This window comes from Haliotis rufescens, unplaced genomic scaffold, assembly GCF_023055435.1.
Source record: "Haliotis rufescens isolate VD_foot unplaced genomic scaffold, xgHalRufe1.0.p SCAF_17, whole genome shotgun sequence".
Taxonomy (NCBI): Eukaryota; Metazoa; Mollusca; class Gastropoda; order Lepetellida; family Haliotidae; genus Haliotis; species Haliotis rufescens.
Window position 1 is genome coordinate 23,810,028 of NW_025963857.1, and position 21,708 is coordinate 23,831,735.

General features: G+C 42.0%; 2 protein-coding genes across 2 annotated transcripts; one reads left to right on the plus strand and one right to left on the minus strand.

Annotated features, from left to right (window-relative positions):
• Positions 1-1,795: 1,795 nt before the first annotated feature.
• LOC124116360 lies at positions 1,796-8,938 on the minus strand. The gene is made up of 4 exons (XM_048397761.1): positions 8,765-8,938; positions 6,919-7,155; positions 3,985-4,134; positions 1,796-2,173 (listed from the first exon to the last, which is right to left on the minus strand). Exons 1-4 carry the CDS (start codon positions 8,841-8,843, stop codon positions 1,935-1,937), a joined length of 705 nt encoding a protein of 234 aa, XP_048253718.1. The 5' UTR covers positions 8,844-8,938; the 3' UTR covers positions 1,796-1,934.
• Positions 8,939-13,357: 4,419 nt separating this feature from the next.
• On the plus strand, positions 13,358-20,014 carry LOC124116355 (low-density lipoprotein receptor-related protein 3-like). The gene is made up of 4 exons (XM_046477661.2): positions 13,358-13,512; positions 14,602-14,832; positions 17,602-17,751; positions 19,616-20,014. The coding sequence occupies exons 1-4, from the start codon at positions 13,428-13,430 to the stop codon at positions 19,873-19,875; spliced, it is 726 nt and encodes a 241-aa protein (XP_046333617.2). The 5' UTR covers positions 13,358-13,427; the 3' UTR covers positions 19,876-20,014.
• The last annotated feature ends 1,694 nt before the right edge of the window (positions 20,015-21,708 follow it).

A 21,708-nucleotide genomic window follows, 5' to 3' on the forward strand; every position in this document is an offset into this window, starting at 1 on the left:
TTAACACCGCACTCAGCAATATTGTACTTGCCGTAAAAGGCGACTATGCTTGTCGCAAGAGGCGACTAACGGGATCGGGTGGTCAGGCTCGCTGACTTGGTTGATGCATGTCATCGATCCCGCATGCGTTGAGCGATGCTCATGATATCAATCACTTGAGTGTCTGTTCCAGACTTGATTATTTACATACCGCCGTCACATAGCTGGAATATTTCTGAGTGCGGCGTTAAACAACAAACAAACAAACAAATTTAGTCATATGACGGCGGCAGGTAAATAATCTGGACCAGACAATCCAGTGATTGATGTTAGGAGCATTGATCCCGATGTTAGAGTACGATGGCATGCAATCATACAAGTCACTGAACCTGACCAACCGATCAACAAAGTCGCCTCGGACGACAAGTATGGGTTGAAGGGGACCTATTCTAACCCGAATCCCAAGGATTTTTGTATAGTGGAACCTCGTTTATCCGGATGACCTTGTATCTGGAGACCGACTTCAGAGTGGATGCTGGTGGCAAGACTGTAAATTACTCGCCATTGCATCTGATTAAATTAGCCAGCAATCTCATTAACATCATATCTTAGTGCTCGCTACCGCTGAAAGTTACGTTTAGCAGTTGTGAAAACTAGATTCTGATTTTAATAAGAATGGATTAACTGGAAATCATTACGTCATAATGCATGATGTGACGTTTATCGTCGATCCCGTGACGGTAAAATGCAAATTACACAGGGAAAGTCTACGCACAGCTGTTAAGCTTGTAACACATACAAGGTTAAATAGGGTTTAACGTCGCATTCAAGATTATTGCACTTACATGTATATAGCGACGTACATGCACGTGTGTGTGTGCGCGCGTGCGTGCGTGTGTGTGTGGCTGCCTGTACTAGTCCGGACTAAGGCCGATTTATAGTGCTAGCCAGCTGAGATACCATGCCGCAGTTTAACATGAATACCCCACTCAGACACAGTATACTGACCAGTCCTTGTTTTAATCCCATAATGCCCAGCGCCATGGTAACAACCCGACCTTCCGCTCTCCAGGCGGACGCTCTGCCACTAGACAACGGAGGCGTTAGTAACAAATACAAATCCCCGTACGACATATTTTATTCACATTAAAACAGCACAAATATCTCTTGGCACGTTATGAACTTACTTATTATGAAGAACGATTACATGCACGCTGATGCATAATTCTTACAGACAGTTGGACGCTGACCATTGGGTTTTTACTGGGGGAAGGATGTGAAGAGCTGATATTTTTTTAAAGGAATAATTCTTCACAAAAATGTTCACTGAATGGTCACATTAACAACAAATATTGTTTTAAATATGTGTCGAACAAACATCCTACTTCAAACTGACACAAACCTATATCATTATCGATATTCAAATTATGTTGAGTGTAATTGAAATATTATTGTCAAGTGTTCAGGAAATAATATCCCTCTCGTTGGCGCACTTTTAAACTGTCATGACACGAGTTCAGAGACTATTGTTTAACGCCACATTCAGCAAATATTCAAGCTCTCTAAATAATAGGGGTCTGGAATATTGCTGAATGTGGCGTTAAACAACAGTTCCACCTCTCTAAATAATCCAGGCGACTATGCATGTCGTAAAAGGCGACTATGCTTGGCGTAAGAGGCGACTAACGGGATCGGATGGTCAGGCTCGCTGACTTGGTTGATGCATGTCATCGATCCCATCGATGTCAATCACTGGATTGTCTGGTCCAGACTCGATTATTTACAGACCGTCGTCATAAAGGTAGAATATTGCGGCGTTAAACAACACACAAACAAACTCTAAATAATCGGCAAGCCAGTGATTGATACAACTGCAGCATGCAAACTATCAATAATATCGATTATAAAGAATCAGCATGATCATCCACTGTGGAAACATGATCCCCATTAAGTCTTTATTGAATCTGCGCGTACAACCGCTGTGCTCTCCTTTTTTTGATGACGACAATGATGCTCGTCACGGTGACGACACAAAGTATGCCCCCAATAGAGATAATGAGAATCTCCAAAATGCTTAGACGACACGCAGTAGTTTCATCGGAGTTGTCCCCACAGTCGTCGTAATTGTTACAGATGACGTCGCTGGAAACACAGTTGTCGTTGCTGCAGTGGTACTCATGGTGACCGCAAGAACCTGAAGTGTAACATCGAGTAACATTGTGTAACATAGCGTAACATTTGACGGTCAATACAATATAAAAGTAGATCGTATATGTGTGGTTATCAAATCCTTCGTATAAGGGGGCACGGGTGGCCCAGTCGTCTAAGGCGCCGCGATTCGCTGTGCAGAGTTGCGTCCCTTGGGCACGCCAGAAACCTATGATTGTGGGTTCGAATCCCTGTTCACCCCGATTATGTTTCTAGGTTTGTCAGCACCATACCCGTGCTCGTGGGTTTCACCGAAGTGGTAAACGCCTAAGACCTGCATCACTCCGGGCTTTCCTCCCACATTAAGCTGACACGCCGCGATATGACTGGAATACTGTTAAAAGCGGCGTTAAACCCAACTCACTCACTCACTCACTCACTCACTCACTCACTCATAAACATAGATGTTCAGGGGGCACATATGGCCCAGTCTTCCCAGCTGTGCAGAGTTGCGTCCCTTTGGTACATCAGAAACCTATGATTGTGGGTTCGAATCCCGGTTCGCCCCGATCATGTGTCTAGGTTTTTCAGCACCATACCCGTGCTCGAAGGTTTCACCAAAGTCGTAAACGTCAGAGATCAGACCTGCATCACTTGGGGCTTTCCTCCCATATCAAGCTGACAGGTGATATAATTGGAATACTGTTCAAAGCGATGTTAAACCCAACTCACTCACTCGCTCATATATATTTTTTTGATTGCACCCACTGAAATGTAAATTCTAAACATCACCGCCTGAAGAAGAATAAGTCGCAATTATCTGCAGAATCCATGGGCGTGAAAGCGAAAACAGTGTTAACGTTATATAAATAGATAACTGAAATCAGATATCACACCAGCCGTTCGTAAACACAATGCTAATCTATGAAGCATGTGAAAAGTTCGGTTGTATGAAAAAGCAACTACCTTACGTATGATAAAACACGTGCGAAAACTTGTTTTCAATTTAATAGGGCATGGGCATGTTGAACTTTTGGTAGCATATCTAAAGGTTCTAAATTATTGTGTACGAGTAATTTAAGAAGCAATTGTGGTCTGACATTTTTTCGTCTAAATGAATAAAACAGCGACAGTGAATTAATTTGTAGTATTATTCTAATTGTTCAGAGATAATTTGACTGGAAAATAATAATAAGTAGAAGATTGATCTTATGCCATCCGCAGTGAGTGAGTATAGTTTAACGCCGCTTTTTGCAATATTCCAGCAATATCAAGGCGGGGGACACCAGAAATGGGTGAGTGAGTGAGTATGGTTTTACGCCGCTTTTAGCAATATTCCAGCAATGTTACGGCGGGGGACACCAGAAATGGCCTTCACACATTGTACCCATGTGGGGAATTGAACCGGGGTGTTCGGTGTGATGAGCGAATACTTTAACCACTAGGCTACCCCACTGCCCTTTGCTATCCATAGCATATCATAACAATATGCATAATTGAATACCTAAAGAAAATTAAGTACTTTAATTTAAATATCTCAAACTAAAAATAACTAGAGATTTATTCTGGCATCAGGACTTCTGAATAACCAGGTTTCATTGAATTACAGTATGAATAGTCCAATACCTAACGAAGGGGGGGGGGGAGGAAGCAGTTGTCAGTGAGTGAGTGAACGATTATGGTTTTCGCCGCCTTGAACAATATTCTAGCAATAGCACGACCGGGGACACCAGAAATGGGCTTCAAACATTGTCCCTTTATGGTGAATTGAACCCGGGCATTCGGCGTGACGAGCGTACGCTTCAACCACTAAGCTACCCCATCTACCAGTTATGAATGAAGGCAGCATGTTTTTACCATCCTTAGCGAGTCTGAATGAAGATATGAGAAACTTGAACCCCCCGGGCTCCGTCACACCCTCGTCCTTGTGGTACTCCCACCAGGAGTAGACCCCGGAGGTGTTCAGCGTGGGTCGGGACAGGTGCTCGCCACATATCCACGGAGGTTCTGGAATGGAGTATTACTGAAAGAATGATATCTAACGCCGTTGACAGCTAAGTCCAAGCTATATCATGACGGTTTATAAATAATCTAGTTTGGACCAGGCTGGTTGACGGCATGAGCATCGATCGACTCCGAGAACGATGACAAGAGTGAGTGAGTGAGTGAGTGAGTGATGACAAGAGTGAGTGAGTGAGTGAGTGAGTGAGTGAGTGAGAGTGAGTGAGTGAGTGAGTGAGTGAGTGAGTGAGTGTGTGAGTGCGTGCGTGCGTGCGTGCGTGCGTGCGTGCGTGCGTGCGTGCGTGCGTGCGTGCGTGCGCGAGCGAGCGAGTGAGTATAGTTTTACGCCGCTTTTAGCAATATTCCAGCAATATCACAGCGGGGACACCAGAAATGGGCTTCACACATTGTACCCATGTCGGGAATCGAACCCGGGTCTTCGGCGTGACGAGCGAACGCTTTAACCACTAGGCTACCCGACCGCCCGACAAGAGCAACTGGTCAAGCGTTGTGGCCACCCGTTCCTCAGAGTTGTCTGAGGACTGTGAATTTGTATATTCTGTCCTATAATCCCAACGGGGAGTTCATTGAATATGTTTGACATGTGAAGATGGCTACAAAATAAAATATTGGAAACGATCTGTCTTAGGAAGTCGTCTGTCATTTCCGAAATCTGGCGCTTAGATGTCCGGAAGTTGACGTCATCAGTTTCTGTGGTACACGTCATAAAACTGCTCACGCTCTATTTACATAATTTTAATTCTATTCTATAACTTCTGAGAATACAAAAAAGTTGCTATGAACTCCAGTACTATATCTGCCACGTTCTTCATGTTCAATGTTAATGGTTATTTACAGTTCTTTAAAAAATAGTGATATATACATGTATGCTTAATCCAAGTCAATCCATGAATTATATACATGATTAGTTGTGCAATGGCGGACATGGTTTCGCGAGCTAGGGGCCAACCATTTGTTATTTGGTAAAATAAATGAACTAATCATTTTGTCAAAGTACATTGTTTATAGATATACACGTTTTAATACATCGCCTTAATTCAACCAAAATTACAACTCGACCAAATACGCTGCATCCTTATATATGCTAACACGAAGTTATTTATTATTTTTTTGTCAAATTGTCATTCATTGTTTAGTTGATAACTGTTTAGTTACTATGTAGCTTGTATGCATAACAACATCTGTTATTAGTTATAGATGTATTGACATTGTAATATGCAACGGGAATTTCTTTTTTTAAATAAAATATAAATAATGGTGAAGATAGATTTCACCACTTACAATCAAGTCTACACTATAATGGAGAAGATATATATGTGCACTTACCATGAAGTCTACACTATAATGGAGAAGATATATATGTGCACTTACCATAAAGTCTACACTATAATGGAGAAGAAATATATGTGCACTTACCATAAAGTCTACACTATAATGGAAAAGATATATATGTGCACTTACCATGAAGTCTACACTATAATGGAGAAGATATATATGTGCACTTACCATGAAGTCTACACTATAATGGAGAAGATATATATGTGCACTTACCATAAAGTCTACACTATAATGGAGAAGATATATATGTGCACTTACCATAAAGTCTACACTATGATGGAAAAGATATATATGTGCACTTACCATAAAGTCTACATTATAATGGAGAAGAAATAAAAGTGCACTTACCATGAAGTCTACACTATAATGGAGAAGATATATGTCTGCACTTACCATAAAGTCTACATTATAATGGAGAAGATATTTATGTGCACTTGCCATAAAGTCTACACTATAATGGAGAAGATATATATGTGCACTTACCATAAAGTCTACACTATAATGGAGAAGAAATATATGTGCACTTACCATAAAGTCTACAATATAATGGAAAAGATATATATGTGCACTTACCATAAAGTCTACACTATAATGGAGAAGAAATATATGTGCACTTACCATAAAGTCTACACTATAATGGAGAAGATATATGTGTGCACCTACCATAAAGTCTACACTATGATGGAAAAGATATATATGTGCACTTACCATAAAGTCTACACTATAATGGAGAAGAAATATGTGTGCACTTACCATAAAGTCTACACTATAATGGAGAAGATATATATGTGCACTTACCATAAAGTCTACATTATAATGGAGAAGAAATAAAAGTGCACTTACCATAAAGTCTACACTATAATGGAAAAGATATATATGTGCACTTACCATAAAGTCTACACTATAATGGAGAAGAAATATGTGTGCACTTACCATAAAGTCTACACTACAATGGAGAAGATATATGTGTGCACCTACCATAAAGTCTACACTATAATGGAGAAGATATATGTGTGCACCTACCATAAAGTCTACACTATAATGGAAAAGATATATATGTGCACTTACCATAAAGTCTACACTATAATGGAGAAGATATATGTGTGCACTTACCATAAAGTCTACACTATAATGGAGAAGATATATATGTGCACTTACCACGAAGTCTACACTATAATGGAGAAGAAATATATGTGCACTTACCATGAAGTCTACACTATAATGGAGAAGAAATATATGTGCACTTACCATCAAATCTATAATACTATAATGGAGAAGATATATATGTGCACTTACCATCAAATCTACACTATAATGGAGAAGAAATATTTCACCACTTACCATAAAGTCTACACTATAATGGAGAAGAAATATATGTGCACTTACCATAAAGTCTACACTATAATGGAGAAGATGTTTTTCTGCACTTACCGTTGAGCGGTTTCGCGTCTGAGTTGAGTATGATCAGTGAGGTCTCGTTACAGAGGTCACTTGTCGTTATATTGATGCTGAGCGGAGTTATGAGGAGTCGCTGTGTCAACTCCTTCGTCATAACGACAACTCTACAAAACATCTCTGTCGAATCCGTCTCTGTACCGTTGTCTGTGAATTCTAGCAGCATGTCTTTCGTGAAGTCTATAGTGGTGCCACATTCCTGGTCGAAATAATCTGGAAGAAATAATATTTAAAGCAATAACAAACGTATTAATGAATTCTATCGTGATTAATATGAGCAATAAGGAGAAGCAGTACTAGATTATTCTGTTCAACGTTATTTGTAGTTTAACACGTTTAGCGTTAAGGTTCCAACAACGTCCCACGTCATCGGAGTACAATGGCACGCTGTTAACCAAATCATCCATTCTATATCTATTTCTAAAGCTTGATTTCGGTCAAGCATTTGTGAGTGAGTGAATGAGTGAGTGAGTTTAAAGCCGCGTTTAACAGTATTCCAGCTGTGTATTCCGGCGTATCAACTTAATGTGTGAGGAAAGCCCGAAGTAATGCAGGTCTCAGACGTTTACCACTTTGCTGCAATAAGTCCTCTTCACTGTCAACTATACGTTAACTGTCAACAAGTTGTCAGCGCATTAAAGCCAATCATATAAGCCAAGCATAGATCAGAGCATAGAGCTCTTCTATGTCCAAAGGTGGGAAAATGTTCACTTCTTTCAAACATCCACCAACTAGAGGCAGATGAATGGATAATTCTGATGTAATAATCATCTACTTGACAGTAGATCTCAGATCCCTTGTAGTTCCAATATTAACAAATGTTTCCCAAACATATTATGTAAAACTTCCTATTGCATCACCTCAAGAGGAATTGAAAGCTACAATCATGAAGATATACAAACATGTGGTACCTTCACTCACTTTACCGTTATCTTTGATGTTACACATGTTAATGTCGTCACTATATGTTATAAAACGATCTCTCAGACCGTAACACGTAAAATCTGCTGAAAACGAACGATATCATGGAATAGCAATAATAGTTTGGCCATAAAGTTGGTTACAACGCCGCTTTGAGTTGTTTGTTTGTTTGTTTGTTTGTTTGTTTGTTGTTAAACATCGCACTTTTCATTAATCCAGCTTTATGACGGCGGTCAGTAAATAATCGAGTCTGGGCCAGACAATCCAGTGATTAACAACACAAGCATCTTTCCATGCAATTGTGGCACGATGGCATGCATCAACCAAGTCAGCGAACCTGACCACCCGATCCCGTTAGTCGCCTCTTACGCCAAGCATGAGTTGCTGAAGACGTGTTCTTCCCGGGTACTATAGGTAGAGACATTGCACAAAATCGTGGTATTGACGTAACATGATTGGCGAGAATCAGCCAAGAGGTCAGCGAGGCTGATCACCCAATCCCGTTAGTCGCCTCTTACGACAAGCATAGTCGCCTTTTACGGCAAGCATGGGCTGCTGAAGATCTCTTCCGACCCAGATCATCTTTGAACAGTATTCCAGTTACATCACGACGTGTCAGCATATTGTGCAACTGAGCCCGAAGTGATGCAGGTTTCAGACTTGTATGACTTTGGTGAAACTCCCAAGTTTGGGTATGGTGCTTACAAGTCTAATAACATACGCAGGAACAATTTGGGATTCGAACCCCCGATCACCGGTCTCTGGCACAAGAAAGGTCCGTAACTCTGTACAGTTAATTGCGACGCCTTAGACGACTAGACCACACCTGAAATCACTTGAAACTGACAGCGCATTACAATCCGATATTGTCCTGTCTTAATAAACCAAATGTCATACTCACAGGTCGTTGGTGTGTAAGTACATCTTCCTAAATTATATAATGCAATGTAACTAAATAGCATGAAGATCCTAGCAGCCATGTTGTCGAGACAGTATTCAGTATTTCCTCTTCATGTTGGTCAAGTTTCTCCCCAGGTCAAACTAGGAACGTTATCGCTACACGTGACGGTGATAAGTTGTCGCAATGGCGGGCAGTTGATGCTACGTCTACCTCATTATCTATTGTAGTCTATACCTGTTTACACACAACCGATTCGACTTCAACATGCATAATTGCCCCATGTGATTATAGACCTGTTTACACATAACTGATTCGACATTAATACGCTTAATTGCTCGATAAGATAGTATACCTTTTTACACATACGATTCGACATTAACATGCATAATTGCCCTGTGTGAATGTAGGCCTGTTTACACATAACCGATTCGACGTCAATATGATTAATTGCACGATATGATAGTAGACCTGTTTGCACATAACCGATTCGACTTTAACATGCATAATTGCCCCATGTGATTATAGGCCTGTTTACACATAACCGATTCGACGTCAATATGATTAATTGCACGATGTAATAGTGGACCTGTTTACACGTAACCGATTCGACTTTAATAATCTTAATTGCGCGATGTGATCGTAGACCTGTTTGCACATAACCGTTTCGACGTGAATATACTTAACTTACCAATAGTGGACATGTTTACACATAAACGATTCGACTTTCCATTGCTTGATACACGAAATAATGGCAGCCGATTTTCAACATAAACGATTCGATTTTAATTGGCTTGATACCTGATGACAGCCAGCAAAATATATGCAACAGGACATAAATTTCTGTATCCAACGAAACCCTTGCCCAATGGAAAGGTCAAATTCTAAAACGGATACCTTTGAGGTTTGAATTTTCTCTAAAATAATTGGACATATAGGGTTATACGTGGCTCAGAAATTTGCGTCCAAAACGCACAAAAGTATAGAATGAACGCAGAAAAGAATATATAGTGCATCCCGAAAGACGTAAATTAATACTCATTGTTGCAAAATTCTTGGCAAGAAACATAAAAATCCTGTAATTACAGTAATTATAAAATCTTTCAGTACAATACATCATTTCATTGCTTTACAGGACCCAGATATTTCCTGTAAGTACTCTTGAAATTAGTAATCATGAAATAAAACGTTCAAGAGAAAATTCTGTATAGCTATGACCCGTGAAGATTCGAGTTAGAATAGGTCTTCAGCAACCCATGCTTGCCGTAACAGGCGACTATGCTTGTCGTAAAAGGCGACTCACGGGATCGGGTGGTCAGGCTCGCTGACTTGGTTGATGCATGGCATCGTATCCAAATTGCGTGGATCGATGTTCATGATGTTAATCACTGGATTGTCTGGTCCAGACTCGATTATTTACAGACTGCCGTCATACATCTGGAATATTGCTGTGTGCGGCGTAAAACAACAAACCAAACCAAACCAAATCTGTATAGCTATAAGTTCGTGACCCAATATGCTGTATTAACACGTGACTCTACTGTGATTACCTCTTCAGCAACCCAAGCTTGCCATAAAAGGCGACTGTGCTTAGCGTAATAGGCGACTAATGGTATCGGGTGTTCAGGCTCGCTGACTTGGTTGATGCATTTCATCGTAACCCAATTGCCTTAGATCGATGCTCATGATGTCAATCACTGGTCCAACCTCGATTATTTACAGACCGCCGTCATTTAGCTGGAATATTGCTAAGTGTGGCGTTAAACAACAAACAAACAAGCAAAAATTGTGATTACCTACACCTCATAAGAACATCAAAATGGACAAATATTTGGTTTCGTTCATGTGGTGTTTGAAACATTGTAAACAAAGCATTGGTTTATTTCCCCACATACGTACAATGTGTGAAGCCAGTTCTTGGTGGCCCTGTACTGTTGTATTGTTGACGGTGTCATAAGCCTCACTCACTCACTCAAATACCACTCACTCAAACAGTCACTCAAACACCACTCACAATCAATCAACACTCACTCAAACATTACTTCATACATTCTCTCAACACCCGAAATACTCAACCACGTACTCAACCGCCAACTAATCGCTCACTCAACCACCCGCTCAACCATTCACTCAACCACTCTCAACCCCTCACTCAAATACTACTCATTCACTCAAACACTCATTAAATCACCACTCACTCACTCAAACACTCATTCAATCACCACTCAGTCACTCAAACACTCAAACATTACCTCATACAACCGAACTATTCAACCACGCACTCAACCACCCGCTCAACCATTCACTCAATCACTCTCAACCCCTCACTCAATTACTACTCGTTCACTCAAACACCCACTCAAATACCACTCATTCAAATACACTCACTCAATCACCATTCACTCACACAACACTCACTCAAACACTCACTCAAACACTCACTCAATCAATCACTCAAACACTCACTAAAACACTAACTCAAACACTCACTCAAACTCTCACTCAATCATCACCACTCACCCAAACAGTCACTCAAACACCACTCACAAACACTCAAACATTACCTCATACACTCTCACATCAACCGAAATACTCAACCACGCACTCAACCGCTCAACTAATCGCTCACTCAACCGACCTCTCAAGTATTCACTCAATCACTCTCAACCCCTCACTAACACACTCACACACTCACTCAATCAACACTCACTCAACACTCACTCATCTACCCTCTCAACGATTCACTCAATCACTCTCAACCCCTCACTCACTCACACACTCACACACTCACTCAATCACCACTCACTTAACACTCACTCTACACAGTCACACGTTCCTTCGAGTAGTCACTGTCTGTGAATCAGCAGCCTTCATTCATTCAATTCATGTACATGTCTCTGGTTTTCATCTTAAAGTGACAAATACATTCACTGTCGCATTAACAATTGCTTTGAATGTCATTTAACTGTTCTGTAAGGTATATTATGAACGAGTACAACACCATTATCGATAGCCGATGGGCAGATTAAATACGGTCAAAGGTCGACACGTCTCCGAATACATGTCAATTTATAACTACCTCTACTGAACCTAACACAAATCATATTAGTTCAAAATGTCAACACTTCGGGTGTGTATACGCTGGTTTTTTTGGTTTTTTAGGTGCCGCGTATATTTGAATCTATCAAGACAAGGCTCGTTTAGAATTTAACAAGTATGCCTGGCCTGGTAGTGTACGCTCACGGTTGTCGAAATGTTTGTTGAGGACATCATGTTCTGTAATACAATACGCGCACAGTTGTCGAAATGTTTGTTAAGGACATCATGTTCTGTAATGCGATACGCGACGCACCTTGATATATTTCATTATCGAAACACGTAAGTTCACAGAGTGATCAAGACATGTGCTGTATGATTCGTTTATCACCAGAACAATCATCATATGTAGTCTTTCCCATTAGTATCTAACTTCAGAATACATGCATAAATATACCAAATACGCCACGGTTACGTTTATGTGATCGCTGTGACCGACCGAGTGAGTGAGTTGGGTTTAACGCCGCTTTTAACAGTATTCCAGTTATATCACGGCGTGTCAGCTTAATGTGGAAGGAAAGCCCCAAGTGATGCAGGTCTCAGACGTTTACCACTTCGGTGAAACCCACGAGCACGGGTATGGTGCTGACAAACCTAGAAACATAATCGGGGCGAACCGGGATTCGAACCCACAATCATAGGTTTCCGGCGTGCCCAAGGGACGCAACCCTGCACAGCGAATCGCGGCGCCTTAGACGACTTGGCCACCCGTGCCCCCTGTGACCGACCGAATACTTGTATCTCCTCTATACCCATGAGTGTGTGTTTGTCGTTTAACGCTGCACTCTGCAGTATTCCAGCTAAAGGATGCCGGCCTAGAAATAATCGAGTCAAGACCAGAAAATCCAGTGATCGATATTGTGAGCAACGATTAACGCAGGCGGTGCACGATGACAGGCCATACACCATGTGTTCCTAACATTACCAGACAGCCGAACAATACCATTGCATGTATAACTTGTAGTGTTCAGCCATAAAAGTGAGTATAAACTGTAAAATATAAGAATGAGGGAGTGAGGTTTTACGCCGCCTATAGCAGATTTCCAGCTATATCACGACGGGGGACACCATGAATGGGCTTCACACATTGCGGCCTTATCGAGAATAGAACCCAGATGTATAAATGACTCATCTTGAACCTTGTTGCTCTTTTAAAATCATTCTGTGGACAACAGTCAAGAAATTCCCATCGTTTTTGTCGATGGTACAAGGTTTTTTAAGATAAAATAAAGTAAATTCTTATAGCAAATTTGATCAATAAGGATTCAACACCATGAACAGTCACAACATGTAATAAAACATCCTTCGCCCAAACTTCCTGTGGATTCGAACTCGAATCTTGGCCGTGACGAATGATTACAATCGGCCCACATCAAAGATAGGAATTTTGTAAGCGATATATACAACACGACACGATATGTTCAATGGTCCGCATTGACTCTCTCCATGTTATCAACGACCTCTCCTTGATTACTTTCAGTGATAACCTTTACACCATATCCAACTAGCACGCCAACACTATACCCTGACAGGGAGCGATACGTGAACAATAATAACAGTTTGAAACACAATGGAGCTTTATGTTAGTATTATTTTGCTGGTAATGATAGGCACACGTGGGGTCAGTCTGGCTCAGAAAAACACACCAACGACATGTAAGTACTTTTTTGCCTTAAATTAGTGGTGTATTTATGTGTTACACTTAAACCGAAGGATTGCTATACTTGCGTAATACAATACGTTAGCCCAGTGGTCTAAATAACATGTCACGTAAGTACTCTATGACATTATATCGGTTTTAGTGAGTATGGTTTTACGCCACTTTTAGCCATATTCCAGCCATATTGTGGCGGGGGACACCAGAAATCGGCTTCACACATTGTACCAAAGAGGGGAATCGAACCCGGGTCTTCGGCGTGAAAGTGAACGCTTTAACCACTAGGCTACCTGTAATCTATGAATACCCTAACCGAAACATGTGCATTCTCGTCTTTTCCGCGACTCTATCTTTTAATGTTTGCCTTTTTCTAAATACATGTGTTACTCATTCACATATAGTAATCAGGAGTAATGTGTCACGCTGCACTCTGCAATATCCCAGCTATATCAAGACGGCCTGTGCGGACGATTGGATAACAAATTTGACTCCTAAAGTATCACATTTACGATGCTGCATATATCGGCTAATAATCTTTTTGTATCTGTAAGGGTGCGCTATATTGTGACTGTTATATTCCTTATCAGGACGTTTATGCTTCACACTTTATCCTACATTCTATATATGTATGTTTAATGTTGATATGTTATGCTTTATCACTTATGTTTTATCCTTTGTCATGTTTGCTTTATCCTTTGCGCAACATCCTTTGTCTTTTATGATTATGCTGTATGCCTTCGAAGACAAACGGGGGCACAGGTGGAGTTCCGTCCCTTGAGCACGCCAGAAACCTATGCTTGTGGGCTCGAACACCGGTTCGGCTCTATACTGTTTCTAGGTTTGTCAGCACCATACCCGTGCTCGTGGGTTTCAATAAGTGGTAATCCTCTGAGACCGGCATCACTCCGGGCTTTCCTCCCACATTAAGCTGACACGCCTTGATATAACTAGAATACTGTTCAAAGCGGCGTTAAACCAAACACACTCACTCACTCAAAGACAATATTATACCGTTCTTATCTTCTTACATCGCTTACTTAGAAGGAGACGTTTCAATGGTGAATGTCTGTATCCTTTATCCTTTCAGTTGAGCTTTCTGAAGAATGTGGCAATACGATCATTATTTCGGAAGATATGCTTCTCAAATTATCCGTGAACAACACCAGGAAGAAACAAGAGAGTTGTAAGACGTTGGTTGAAAGTGACGTTGACGGCAATCGTTTGTTAGTTCGCCTCCTCAGTATTGACATCCCCGACTATCCAGATTGCTCGAAAGCCGGCCTCAATGTGTCTCAGATAGAGGGCAAACATGCTTCAGGTGAGACTGGGATGGCCACAGAATCATACCTAGTACACATGTGTTTCTTTTCGTTCGGCTCCGCGGGGATTCCACAAGATATTTTATGAGATAGCCATTGTATTCGGTAAGGCATCCATATCTTTTATGTGTTTCTCATCTCCAACCTCACCAGCAAGAGAGCGGGCGGGGGAAGTAAGAAAAAAACAATAAAATTTAAAAATACTTTTTTTACTAATTGTGTGACTTTTTTGAGGACATTTAAAAGTATAAACCACTTGGTACCAGTCAGTGACAAAACACTCTCCACAAGACTATATGACAAGAGGGATGACTTCAACTTTCCAATCGTCAACCTTCCCTTCATGTCGAGCAATATTCTTGCAACTCCCGTCTTTGATGTCTATATTTAACAACTTTTGAGGTACAGTCGAGCATGCTCTTTCTACCAAGATTTCAAAGAGTGCCGTACAACTCAAAATAATATTCAAAATTTTCAATTCTCAAAAGCAGTTCGATAAAGATTACAGTAACGCTTCAAAATGTTTTATGGTAGACATGTGGAGGACATTTCCAAATGTGACGCATCAGTGACAAAAATCATGTCTGATACAATTCCCTATGTTGACTTGAACCATATGTTCCCGTGTTTTTTCAGTTGAACAATTGACTTGCCTTTGCATGTGTTTGTGACGGGTGCCACCGGTGGGGCAGGATACGCTCACCTTTTCGTGAACACCTGGAAACATCACTTAGTCTATTTGATATTTATTCATAAACACATGCTCATGATATCGTACCATCGACTTGTCATAATATGCAAATATATGGAAAGAGCTTTGTCGCTTTTATGTAAATCAATTTACGACGAAGATCGAGTCGCTTGCTTCGGAAGCGAATGTTTAATAGATATAGCTGAAGAAATTTCAAGCTGACCTAGTTTTGTATGAGCGTGCAGTGGTAGTAGTAATTTTTTGTCACCTCGGAGCATAAGTTGGGACAATTGAGATACGAAAATTGTGTATTGTGTTACGCCGGAATGGAAATTCAGGGCGGGTGGGAGATGGGAAACTCAGAAAATGTACGGAGAGCCTTGTATCGCTTCGAAGAGGATTGAGGGTTGGAACTGTTCCAGTAACATATGCTGGTCTTACGAGACCAAACAATGGCGGATCCAGCATTTCTAAAAGGGCAGGATCCAAAATATCAAAATCCTCACTCAGTCAATTATACTGCCAACACATACTACATTTGGTTTTCAAAAAGAGAGGGGGTGTCAGGACCCCCTGGATCCCCCCTCTGGATCCCCCCTCTGCATCCACCCTCTGGATCCACCCCCTGGATCCCCCCTCAGGATCCCCCCTCTGGATCCACCTCTGGATCCACCCCCTGGATCCACCCTCTGGATCCACCCCCTGGATCCCCCCTCTGGATCCACCCCCTGGATCCACCCTCTGGATCCACCCTCTAGATCCACCCTCTGGATCCACCCCCTGGATCCACCCTCTGGATCCACCTCTGGATCCACCCTCTGGATCCACCTCTGGATCCACCCTCTGGATCCACCCTCTGGATCCACCCTCTAGATCCACCCTCTGGATCCACCTCTGGATCCACCCTCTGGATCCACCCCTGGATCCACCCTCTGGATCCACCCTCTGGATCCACCTCTGGATCCACCCTCTGGATCCACCTCTGGATCCACCCTCTGGATCCACCTCTGGATCCACCCCCTGGATCCACCCTCTGGATCCACCCTCTAGATCCACCCTCTGGATCCACCCCCTGGATCCACCCTCTGGATCCACCTCTGGATCCACCCCCTGGATCCACCCTCTGGATCCCCCCTCTGGATCCACCTATGCCAAATGAGTCATGGTCGGTGACTTGGTTGATTGCGTGTCATCGTACCCGACGGCGCAGATTGTCTGGTTCAGAACACGTTATATAGCAGAACTAAACATTAGCAGGGAATTAAAAACAAACAAACAATTTATGTATTGTATAATTCAAGTATATTATCATCGATTATAGTATGCACGTGTAATCCATGCTGTTCACCATGTCGTTCAGGCATCATTTCATCCGCAAGAAATCAGACATCAGATACGAGACCTGTGGGTTTCACGAAAGTCCCAAATGTCTAAAACCTGCATCACTAAGCGTATATCTGACGCACCGTGTTTAAGCTCTGTTCAAAGCTGCGTTACACCCAAAGAAACTAAGGCGCTCAGTTGACTTCATGATATGTTCATATTCATTTAAATGTATCTTAAGAAAGCGATATTATGTCCCCAAAATGAACTGCACTGTCGCTTAGTCAGCACTCAAAGAATACTGTACATGGTTTTATTTTTTTAAACAAAATAACTTAATACCCAGCTGCCTATGGGTATCTAAGACATCTCATCTTTGAAAATCAATCAGTTTCCTTTTTTGGGGCACAAATTTACAATATTTCAAGACGATAGGGGCCATGTGGTTGCAAATTCATACCTAACTCCAATCTTCACTTAACTGATGTATTTTTACACAAAATTGCCCAGCCACAGATTACCTTTTGCAAACTTGCAGGAATGAGTGATGATTAATTAGATATAATAAAATTTAACAACAGTTCTTCAATTTTCAATTATAAAAAAAACAAACTGGGTATACTTTCTTTTGACCCTCATCCTAACTCACTGGAGCGCTACATATATGTAGACATTTCACATTATCCACCATAATTAATATATAATTGTAGCGTTTATGACATTAAGCCAATATTTCTTTTTTAATTTCTTCAAGAACGTCTATGTGGTACCAACATAACCACTCCAGTCTTCAACTCCAGCGGTCAGTCAGTGGGAGTTTGGTACTATTCCAACCGTGGCGAGCATGAGGCTTCTCGGGACGTCTTCACTCTTCTTATCACGTCCTTTCACGAACAGATAAATGGTATGTGCTACTGAACGCTCGAGCACTTACACTAGTGAAGATCCGGGGTAGAATAGGTCTTCAGCAACCTACACTTGCTGTAAAAGACGATTATTCTTGTTGTAAGAGGTGACTAACGGGATCGGGTGGTCAGGCTAGCTGACTTAGTTGATGCATTTCATCGTATTCCAATTGCTAGGGACCCTTGATAATCCGTAGTAAAATAGGTCTTCAGCAACCCATTCTTGCTGTAAAAGACGATTATGCTTGTCGTAAGAGGCGACTAACGGGATCGGGTGGTCAGGCTCGCTGACTTGGTTGATGCATTTCATCGTATTCCAATTGCTAGGGACCCTTGATGATCCGGGGTAGAATAGGTCTTCAGCAACCCATTCTTGCTGTAAAAGACGATTATGCTTGTCGTAAGAGGCGACTAACGGGATCGGGTGGTCAGGCTCGCTGACTTGGTTGATGCATTTCATCGTATTCCAATTGCTAGGGACCCTTGATGATCCGGGGTAGAATAGGTCTTCAGCAACCCATTCTTGCTGTAAAAGACGATTATGCTTGTCGTAAGAGGCGACTAACGGGATCGGGTGGTCAGGCTCGCTGACTTGGTTGATGCATTTCATCGTATTCCAATTGCTAGGGACCCTTGATGATCGGGGGTAGAATAGGTCTTCAGCAACCCATTCTTGCTGTAAAAGACGACTATGCTTGTCGTAAGAGGCGACTAACGGGATCGGGTGGTCAGGCTCGCTGACTTGATTGATGCATTTCATCGTATTCCAATTGCTAGGGACCCTTGATGATCCGGGGTAGAATTAGGTCTTTAGCAACCCATTCTTGCTGTAAAAGACGACTATGCCTGTCGTATGAGGCGACTAACGGGATCGGGTGGTCAGGCTCGCTGACTTGGTTGATGCATTTCATCGTATTCCAATTGCTAGGGACCCTTGATGATCCGGGGTAGAATAGGTCTTCAGCAACCCATTCTTGCTGTAAAAGACGATTATGCTTGTCGTAAGAGGCGACTAACGGGATCGGGTGGTCAGGCTCGCTGACTTGGTTGATGCATTTCATCGTATTCCAATTGCTAGGGACCCTTGATGATCCGGGGTAGAATAGGTCTTCAGCAACCCATTCTTGCTGTAAAAGACGATTATGCTTGTTGTAAGAGGCGACTAACGGGATCGGGTGGTCAGGCTCGCTGACTTGATTGATGCATGTCTTCGTATTCCAATTGCTAGGGACCCTTGATGATCGGGGGTAGAATAGGTCTTCAGCAACCCATTCTTGCTGTAAAGGGCGACTATGCTTGTCGTAAGAAGCGACTAACGGGATCGAGTGGCCAGGCTCGCTGACTTGGTTGATGCATGTCATCGTATCCCAAATGCATGGATCGATGCGCTTGATGCCAGTCACTGGATTGTCTGGTCCAGATAAGATTATTTACATACCACCGTCATATAGCTGGAATATTGCAGAGTGCGGCGTTAAACAAAAACAAACAAACAAACAAAACCAATTGCGTGGATCGATGCGCATGATGTCAATCACTGGATTGTCTGGTCCAGACTCGATTCTTTACAGACCACCGTTATGTATCTTGAAAGCTTCCCTTAATACCGACTATGCTTGTCGTAAGAGGCGACTAACGGGATCGGGTTGCCAGGCTTGCTGACTTGGTTGATGCATGTCATCGATCCCAATTGCGTGGATCGATGCTCATGGTACCAATCACTGGATTTTCTGGTCCAGACTCGATTATTCACAACCGCCGTCATATAGCTGGAATATTGCTGAGTGCGGCGTTAAGCAACAAACCAATCCCAAACCAAAACCCTTAACACCAGAGTCGCCTAAGAGGATGTCTTTGTTGCAGGGGCGTGTACGTCCTATGACTTCACGTGCAGTAACTCACTCTGCATAGACAGCGACATGACCTGCAACAACTACGATGACTGCTCCGATAATTCGGACGAGACGATTGGCTGTAATGCGACCGAAGGAAACCAGCTGGTGAAGAAAGTTGTTATTGTGTCTGTATGTTGTGGGGTGTTTCTGTTAGCTGTTGTTTGTGTCTTCGCCGTCAAAATACACCGAGCAAGGAACAGACGTGGGTCATATTTACCTATTGACTGATTACGTACTAACAGTGTATAACGAGATTCGACTAAGAATTGTGTTAATATTCTTTTTATATCTGATTTCATAAATGACAAATTTGGCTTACTTAATAATGTCAAAGCATATATACCATTCGCCACCATCCTTTCAGTAATCTGCAAGAAAAAATCTACTCACATCGATAAATGTTGTGCGCGAAAACGCAAAAAGAAACAGTCAGAAAGCTCGTATCATTTGGTTCTCTTTAATAGTTTTCGTTAAAAGGCACAGCTGGTATGTATAGTCAAAGGAACATCTCACTCTAAAGTATATACTAAATAAACTTCGAAGTACGTACCCTTCCAGATTCCGGGGTAGAATAGATCTTCAGCAACCCATGCGTGCCGTAAAAGGCGACTATGCTTGTTGTAAGAGGCGACTAACGGGATCGGGTGGTCAGGCTGGCAGACTTGGTTGATACATGTCATCGATCCCAATTGCGTGGATCGATGCTTATGCTGTCAATCGCTGGATTGTCTGGTCCAGACTCGATTATTTTACAGACCGCCGTCATATAGCTGGAATATTGCTGAGTGCGGCGTTAAAGAACAAACAAACAAACAAACAAACAAACCCTTCCATACCAAAAGCAGCCTCTGCCTAAATACAGTATTTGTTTTTTCTATTTGTATTGCAAATGTCTAAATTTATATTCATTAACACGTCTATAACCTTACAATTAGGCATATATATATGTACATCGAGTGTAAACTCATTTAAATGAAGCATAGATAGATAGATAGATAGATAGATAGATAGATAGATAGATAGATTTTATTACTATTTTGGGGAATGCTGGATAAGAAAAGATCGATGAATAAGTAGATGCGCTCGGGGTATATCTACGTTTGTTTGTTTGCTGTTTAACGCTGCACTCAGCAATACTCCAGCTATATGACGGTGGTCCATAAATAATTGAATGTGGACCAGACAATCCAGTGATTGACATCATGAGCACCGATCTACGCAATTGGGCTACGATGACATGCATGAAACAAGTCAGCGAGCCTGACCACCCGATCCCGTTAGTCGCCTCTTACGACAAAAATAGTCGCCTTTTACAGCAAGCATGGGTTGCTGAAGACCTATTCTACCCCGGATCTTCACGGGTCGAAAATCTGTGTAACATTCTTAACAATTAATACAGTGCCGAACTCTGCGCCAAATCTAACAACTCTTCTTTCATTATTTGGGGCATGGGAACCCAGTCGTCTAAGGCGACGGAGTTCGCTGTGAATGTGGGTTCCTATGAGTGTGGGTTCGAATCCCTGTTCGCCCTGATCATATTTCAAAGTTTGTTAGCACCATACCCGTGCTCGTGGGTTTCACCAAAATTGTAAATGTAAAAGACCTGCTTCACTTCGGGCTTTCCGGCTTTCCTCCCACATTACCCGACCCTTGAAGATCCGGGTTAGAATAGGTCTTCAGCAACCCATGCTTGCCGTAAGAGGCGACTATGCTTGTCGTAAGAGGCGACTAACGGGATCGGGTGGTCAGGCTCGCTGACTTGGTTGATGCACGTTCATCGATCCCAATTGCGTGGATCGATGCTCATGATATCAATCACTGGATTGTCTGGTCTAGACTCGATTATTTACAGACCGCCGTCATATAGCTGGAATATTGTTGAGTGTGGCGCTAAACAACAAACCAACCAACCAGCCAACCAACCCACATTACCCACTCACTCGCTCTTTCATTGTACCCGCAAACACCGGAAGACCTTTAAGTTAAAGTCATATATATATATATATTTTTTTTAGAAAGCTTACAGTAAGGAAAATAAATGTATAGGCGGGGAGATACTGC